General features: G+C 38.6%; 1 protein-coding gene across 1 annotated transcript in view; it reads right to left on the bottom strand.

Annotated features, from left to right (window-relative positions):
• Positions 1-724: 724 nt before the first annotated feature.
• The window catches only part of URI1 (URI1, prefoldin like chaperone), a 41293-nt gene continuing 33384 nt past the window's right edge, over positions 725-8633 (bottom strand). Inside the window, exons 7-11 of the mRNA XM_027697625.1 lie at positions 7257-7437; positions 6407-6674; positions 5689-5831; positions 3803-4061; positions 725-1523 (exon numbers count right to left, since the gene is read on the bottom strand). Of these exons, the coding sequence (XP_027553426.1) occupies positions 1335-1523; positions 3803-4061; positions 5689-5831; positions 6407-6674; positions 7257-7437 (1040 nt within the window). The 3' untranslated portion in view covers positions 725-1334. The remainder of the gene's footprint in view (positions 1524-3802; positions 4062-5688; positions 5832-6406; positions 6675-7256; positions 7438-8633) is intronic.

Below are 8633 nucleotides of genomic sequence, written 5' to 3'. Positions count from 1 at the left end.
GGAGAGCACCATCAGTTCAAGGTACTCCAGCTCCCATGTCCTCTGCCATCATTTTTCCTTGTCCTTGCTCAACATAACTACCCCTCTAACTGTGCTGATACAGACATGCTGAGAAAGACATTAGGAAACTCACCAGCTTCAAAAAACCACACACAATTACAAAAAAAAACCTGAAAACCCAAACCCAGTAGTTTGCTTTTTAAGCCCATCTCTGTCACCAATTATCATTCAAGGGGTGGCCCCAACAAAAGCTGTCTCAGCAAAATGAGGGGATGGCAAGAAGACTGGAAGGAGCTGCTGGGCAGGGACTCCTAAAGCCAGCACTACTCTCAGTCATGAGAAGGATACACCAAACTGTACCCTGAGTGCTGCAGTGCTATTGCATTTTGAAATAAAGCTGAAGCATTAAGACATTTTTCCTTAGTGCTGACTCCCTCTGGGCATTCCCAAGACAATTACAATGTTTTCTGAGTATACAAAAGAACTAGGAGATTTTGTAATCAAGAGTCTGAGTTTATGCTTCCCTCCTTAAGAGCATTCAATTTCCATGGACATTCATTAGCAGGAGGTTAAAACACAATGGCAGAAGAGAATGGACTGCTTTTATGTCCATGTGGTAGTAAACATTTCAAGCCAGAAATGCGAGTTCAAAATAAAAACCTCTCTGTGGTGTTTCCAAATTAGTAGTAAAGCAAAAAAAAAAAACCCACACAACTTTCACAGCTTTTTTACTGAAAATTTAATTTTACAAAATACCCTTTTCCATCAAAGAAACTTCCCTGCAATGTACATGAACCCGGCATTTTACAGATCTGTACAGTGAGAGATCAGAGAGGTTTGAAAGAAGGAAAAAAACTTTTAGCAGACACCTAGTTGCAAAACCTACAGCAATGTGAATACAAGTGTGTCTTAAAATGCTAAAGCAAGTAATGCAATATAATTGGTGAATCTATTTGAAATGTGAAAAGTTTCCTTAAAATGGTCCATATGGTATGTAGAACCTCACAGCTGGCACAAAACTGCCTGTATTTAGGTTTAAACACAAAAACAATGTATGTAAGGAACAGTTTTTGAAAAAGAACCCAAGTGCTGCTATCATAAGGCAAACATATACAAAGGTGCTGACAGCACACAGGGAAACCGACAAAATAAGGTGAATACTCAAGTGTTCCAACACTGAACTGTTTGTTTTTTTAATGTTGCCAGTAGTTTCAGAGATAACCGATGCCAAATTACCACAGGATGACCTGTTAACTAGCTGGGTGTTACAGAGGGAGCTCTACAGAACCTCAAGAGATGTGAAACTAGGCGAGAGTACTGGCGCTTCAGCCGGCTTAGTTAGTCTTTTGCATCCTGGCAGCTTTGAATTTTGAAATTCTCTTAGTAGTTTCTTCTGGAGCCTCGGACAAAACTTCCTCTGATTTTCGCTCCAGAATGGTCGGCAGGACTGGGTGAGCGATGACTGGGTGTGGTATTAAGGAGGGAGACAAAGGCTCCTTTTCTATAACAGTTCCGGAAAATGCCTACAACAGAAGAGAATACTCAAAATGAGCTAATAAAATGCAAATGTGAGGCTATGCCCATAAGGTCATTACCCTATATTAGCCTGATTAGGATTGTTATTTCTTTTAATCAAAAGTAAAGAAATATCTTTAAATCAATGATTGTTCCCTGCATAAGTAACCAAATTGTAATTAACCTCAAAATATAGCTTGTTCAAAGATGACTGAAAGTGTCTTAAAAGTACTACTTAATCTCATTCCTACTGCATAAGTGATCTAAAAATTTGCTTCCTCACTGACACACGCTCAAGAAATAAAACAGCTGATGTAATACACAGTTTCATTTTGGATCAGAAATGGAGAGACTTTGCAAAGTTGAAGTATGTCAGCATTTCCATCATACGTCATATTTTATGACTTAGTGTCTTCTAATTGCATCAAGCTGACACACTGTGTATGAACTGGCAAGCACATATTTTGTTTGTTCTTTTCTCCTTACCAAATATGATCAAAAAATGGTGAAAGCAATTTATACTTAAGAGAACAGCAAACTTGCTTCCAACTATTTCTCTCTATAAAAGGTCTAATAAAAACATGTAATGTTTAAAAATTATAATTTATATGCAGCTGATTATATGACTTAATCCTTTTTAACTTAGCTAAGAAATGACGATGATTCTTGGAAAACACGGGGAAACAAGCAGCTCAGAACTACTTTTTATAAACATATTTAAGAACAAATCATCCACTATGTATTGAAAACAGAAAATTCAGAATGCCCAAGGACAAGGGGAAGCAGTTCACATCCAAGGTCTGATGCTCATACTGGGCACAAAGGAATGCACACCAGATTTAGTCACTATGCTTAGTTCTGCTTTTTCATAACTCAGTTACCAAGAAAAACAAAGCAAAACAAACCAGCCATTCTTTTCTTGCAGGACCTGCAAAAAAGCAGTGTTTTTTTGTTTTCTGCTCCAATAGACAAAGTGTGCCTAAAGCTGTGCCTGTACACAACGGCGTTGTTCTAACAAGCAGCTCATTTTCAAAACCAGGTAAGCAAAATACAAACTAAGACGACTGTGGTAAAATTAGAAATAAAAAAAAGTTAGCACGTTGCAAATGGTAATGGAGAAATAATGTACTTCAAACACCCACAGAAACAAGCAAAAGCAAAACAAGAGCATTTATGAAGGGAAGTCTGACTGGAGTGTTTTGCTCACTCTCTTTTGGTTACTTAGAAAATACATTACATTGTAGAGAATAAACCTGCCAGATTCAGATAATGGACTGATGGGTAACATCTAAAGTGTACTTAGATGTTTTATAAAAATATAGCAAATATATTCCAGAAAGTATACAACATGAAGTGCTAACTGTACAGATAAATCTTCCACCATGAATCTTCACATCCTGCCTGGATTCCTCTACAGCTGTTTGTATGAAAAACGATGATTAACAATAGCTTTTATGAGGACTTCATTTCTTGTCAAAAAATAATTTTTCTAAAAATAGTGTTTTCATTGAACTTGCCCATTGCATTGGGAACTACTGAAAACTCAAGTTTTATCTAGTTTGAAAAAATTAGTGTTAAGTTCTTACATATGCTATGCCATGAATTTCTACATTTAATTCTTGTATTCCCCCGGTCACTAAACCACTGTAAATTTTTCCTTATGTTGTACAGTCTCTTTCCTTTATGACGAAGCCCTGAACTTTTCAAACATGTGAAAACAGATTTGTTTGGGATCACTAATGCCCCCAGCCTGGAATGGGATGAGTAGGAGTGTAATTCTTCCTTCCACTGGGCAATTTCTCTGCTATTGGCAAGTCAAAATAATAATTTAGCTGTGTGTTTTAAAACTTAAAAACCACCAGCTGGAAACTAGCTGTCTATTAGCTGTGCAACACAGGTGAGAGAATCGACTCTTCCCTCTCATCAGCTACAAAGCGCAGATTTTTCTCTTTTTTTTTTTTTTAATCCTGCTTATGTCCTGCAGTGAAATGTTCAGGATGACCAAGCAGACAGAACACTGGTTTCAGCAACACCTGGAAGTGACTACTTTGTGGGATCTTTATGGAAGAGCTTCAGGTATCAGAGAAGCCACCTGAACTGCTCCTCCCCTCTGTCCCTGGGATGTGTGTGACAGATGCCTGTCACCTGATAATGTCCTTCTGAAGCAAACTAGGTAGGAGTTAGAAAATTATTTTAAAGAAATCAAACTCATGGTATAGGCAACTACAGTCATTAGATTTCTCATTTTTATCCCTGCCAACAATCAATAATTAATTAAAAACTGTACCTCAGTTGTCCCTGAAGAGGGAGGAAGCTTTTTCAGTAGCTGCTGCTGCCCCTCCTCCTCCTCTTCCTCCAGTATGCCTTCGCTGTTGTCACTCTGAGTAGCTTCATCACAGCTAATACTCCTCTGAACTCCTCGTCTGTCATCAAACTCAGCAGCACTGTTCTCACTGGTATCGCTACAAACACTGTTCTCTCTGCTTCGAGACTTCAAAATTGATTTACGAGGGACATATTCTCCATTCACAACATCAACAAAGACTCTATAAAGGAAAATGTTAGCTTTAATAAACCATTTCAGGATCAGATGACAAATTTACAGTGATCTTGCTTTGTCTTTTGTACAAATTAATTATGATGTGCTTTTCCAACTTTTTCGCTGCAGAATCACAATACTGTACCTTCTGAGGCATTTTATTTACCAATGCACAAGAATCAATTCTGCAGAGCAAATGCTGTTATGCCCTTGATTCAAGCATTAAGGTGGTACATTCTTTCAGCAGAAAATGTATAGCTTTTCGAAAAACGTTAGAAAACAGAATAATGCGAGTTACAGAAAGTTAGAAGAAAGGTAAACTAAATGATTATCAGAGTTGTTTCAGTAAAGAGATTCAGAAGATCACAATGTCACAAGGTATTCTAGAGTTGAGTCCTTGTCAAATGTAGAATAAAAAAACCAAAAAACATTCACTGTAGGTGGAAAGGATGGAGCTTTTTTCCTGACAAGTGTCATATTCTGCTTTAAGTTAAAAAAAAAATAATTTAAAAATCAGCTTTTAAGTTCATATCAACAGGAAGACACTTTTCAAGTATTAACAGACTGTAAACTGACAAAACCAGCTCTTCCTACAGCTTGTACTCCATCTCCATGCCTTAAACAAGTCAAGGTTGGGTGGAAGAGAAAGAGAAGACAATGCCAACTTTATCAAACTCATAAAGGAGGAGCCCAATGACTGGATGAGTTTTAAGGGTGTTACTTGTTTCTAACAGCTTTATTCATCAGGCACTCATGGGAATACATCTCCACAGAAAATGGAGTTCCCTCACATAGCTCAGGGAGAACACCACGAAAGAATCCTTTACTTCAGCCCCAGCAGCTGCAATTACAGGATGTGGTTTTACTTTTCACACTTTGTGACACGTTTTTTAATATATTTAGGTACTCAAATACAGTGACATACAAATGCGGTGTGATTTTCACAAGCACTTAATCAACCAATCTAATAGGTGTCTGTGTTTATCTTTACAGACCTAAATACTAGTTTAGCTCTCCTGTCACCTTAGTTTAGTGTTCTATACAATCCTCTAAGCTAAACACTGTTTTTCACGCTCTCTGTGTGTGGGTGTCCTACAGGTGAGCAGTATTTTTTATGGAGAAAAGAGACAGTGATGTACTGAAGTCAGGGAGAGAAAATTCAAGAGAAACTAGGCAAACAAAGACCTAAATATGTTCTGAAGATACTGGAAGGAAGAGGCAAACCCCAGAAAATTAGTAACTGGGAAAAGAGAGATATTAATAGTGGTAGATCTGGTCGGTTCTGTTTGAAAACAAACACAGAAGCAAATGACATGGAATTAACCAGAATGCATAACATAACTGCTGCATTCCTTTCTGAGCATAGTATGCACTGGCAAATTTACCTCAATTTCAGAAGCTCTGAAAAAGCAGGTAAATGATAGATTGCCATTTGGAAAAGGAGATGTTAAGCTCAGAAATGTTTTATGGACATGCAAGAACGGCAACCACGCAGAAGCCACAAACTTTCATTTTTAAGTACTAAACTCGGTTCCAGCTGTTTCTTTCAGGGAATCGTAGGCTGGTTTCACACTACAGGTGAACAGAAGTGAAAAAAGGAGGAAGCTCACGTGCCAAAGCCATGAATTACACACCGGTAAATGTCTGCTGGGGTTTTGATGTTGGGCAGGTCTGGAGCTGCGTGGCCATTGCCACTGCTGTTCTTCCTTTTACGCTTGGCCTCTTCTTTCTTTTCGCTGAATTTCAAAGTAGTATTTTTTCCTGTGTTTATTCTTACCTGAAAATTGAACACAAACGATGGTCTAGACCAGAAAATCAACAATCACCAGGCTTCAGATGAACTGGCTTCTGACATTCTCCTACCCGAGCAGTTGGGGACTAGGAAGCATAGATAAGTTAAACAAATGTATGAATGGTAACATTCACAGTATGAACTGTTTTTTCTCTACCACTTGCACTAGGCTGGGGCATTTCTTTGCACTAATGTGCACACAGTTTGCATATAATATATGACAATCTGCTTATTCAAACTCTGCTCCACAGCTGAGCTGATCAAAGGTCAATTTCAAGGCAAGTACAAAGTAATTTTAAAAACTCCTAGACAGGATACTCCCTTTTACAAAGCCAGAAGCCAGTACAGCAAGCTAAACATTTGAATATAATTTTTTTTAATACCATATTTGGAACTGCATGATTTAAACAGTGGGTTTCAAGCATTTGAAAAATATCCCAAATGTCACCTACAGTTAGCGTTCTACTTTATCTACATGAGCTAAAATTTTCTATTTTTTATATTGTATATACGTTTTATGCAATCTCTTGAACAAAATATAAAAATAATGAAATACAAACCCTTTTAGGTTCAACAGTGTGAGAGAAAAAAATAGTTGGAACAGAATTATCTCCAACATTTACATCATCTTCATCATCACTGTGATAACAAGTAGAGCCATTAACTTGGCCCCCAAACAAGTCTGAATTTGTTACTCCTTTATGGAAGTTGCCCTGAGTAATACAGTCTTCTGCCCTATATGTCCCGTTCAGATCTATTCTCTTATCTTCCTTCTCCTCTTCAGAAGAGGTTGCATCTTCTCCATTTGTCTCAACTGCATCAGGCATCCTATGGAATGAAAAATATATAAGTGAACTGAGGCAATTCAAGCTCTTGAGAGACACAAACATATGAAATAATGAACAAGCCTGCACCTAACTTTTTTTAGCCAGGTGCTGTATTTTTAGCCAGACTGTGGAACTTCTTAGTGCTCTTTAACAATCACTAGGTCCTGTCCATGTCACCTGGAAATACCAAAACTGTGACATCATGGCTAACAACATATGTATTGCTTCAGAATCAGAATAGATCTAAGGGTGTCTTTAAGCACTAAATGTGTAACTCCCACACTGGAAACAATGGATTTTCCTAACTTGTGGGAATGAATTTCACTTCCCCCTCTTCTATCATCTTTAAGAAAAAATACCAGAATGCTGGACCGCCGTGGTTCCACAGAGGCAGATTTTGGCAGCTTTGACATTGCAATGCACGCTTTGTTCATGTTCCACCCCTCTTCCACCCATTATGATTTTCACTGCATCAGTCTGGTCAGCTATTTGCACTCACTGTGAGATCCTGTGAGTACCAACAGCATCACACCCCTACAGTTTTCTGAACTCCAGCCCTGCCTGTGCCACAGCAGTGCTGTACCTGTCAAGTTCACCAAGGATCTCCTCTTGTCTCTCCAGCTCTTCTAAGCGGGCCCACAGTTCCTCCTCTGACTGAAAACGGCCCACTGATTTTGTATCACTTCCATTTGCTTGAAAATCTACCTCAAAAACATTTGATACTTTTGGCTTCGAATGAGGTCTGTGAGCAGTTCGGTATTTTCCTATGTAACAAAAAGTAAGATGCAATTACTAAAGCAACTGGCAAAAAAAATCCAACAAAAAACATTGGGGGAAAAAAACCACAAAGGAGTTAAGGAACATGGGCAGAACGTTTTCCATTTCAAATTATTGTTTAACTGTTTAAGTGAAACTGTCAATGAACCAGAGCACCAGCACAGGATAATAGTCTCCGGATGTTACAGAAATACCGAGGCAAAGCAGAGATGTTTATTTACAAAGCAGGAGACACTGATCCTGTGAAAGTTTTATTACAATGTAGGTTTTTTTACCTCTTGTGCCAAACAGTAGATCTTGATTTGCTCTGATAGATACCAACATGTGAATGTGACATTTGCTCACTGTCCCATTAACAGCACATTTTATTAACTGGGAAAACAAACCTAGTTTATACTCTAGCTTACTTTTTATAAAGTCACCTATATTCAAAAAGCAGAGTCTTTTTGGTTTGGATTTTTTTTGAATTGACAATGAAGACCATTAAAAATGATCTCCAGAGTCAACTGGAAAATCTGACCCAAATCCAGTCATTATGAATCACTTATTTAGTGAAAAAGACTCTGTGAAAAGCATACATAAATCTGCCTTTCAGAAATAATAAATATAAACCACACTTAAAGCTTCAGAGGTGACCTGAGATACACACTTGTGAGCAAACAGTAGTCACTGACAAGTTCTTGCTGGCATTTAAAAGCTTTGCTACCTCATAAAACGGTGCATCCACTGAGGATGGGGAATACTTTTTCCTGTTTGAGTGCTGTCTAGCACATAGGGAACAAACTGCCCGCCAACAAAACTGTCTGGGTGAAGGGCAGGACTGTTTCTTTAACCCCCCTTCACCACAACACCATCAGCTCCCAGGGGCTGTTTCTGAGTGGTCCCAGGCAGGTTCCCAAGGGGAATTCCCTGCTCTCTGCCCATCACCACCCCCACGCAGCTCCTGCACCTCTTTACAGGACTGAGACCCATCCCCTTCCACCACTGCCACAAACACACCCCATGTTTCATCTGTGCAGTGGGAACTCCAGTATCTCTGTGGGTCTTTTTGACACTGCTTTGTGATTCTAATCAACATCAACACAATGTCTTCGTTGCTCAGCATCCTTCAAGTTTTAAAATCTCCATTAACCAACTGTGTGGCCATTTTTTTTTTTAATTTTAAGAACTCGTGGCTTAAACA

The sequence above is a fragment of the Neopelma chrysocephalum genome, unplaced genomic scaffold (assembly GCF_003984885.1).
Source record: "Neopelma chrysocephalum unplaced genomic scaffold, ASM398488v2 Primary Assembly neopelma1_121, whole genome shotgun sequence".
NCBI classification, from domain to species: Eukaryota; Metazoa; Chordata; class Aves; order Passeriformes; family Pipridae; genus Neopelma; species Neopelma chrysocephalum.
This window is presented reverse-complemented; position numbering and strand designations above follow the sequence as displayed.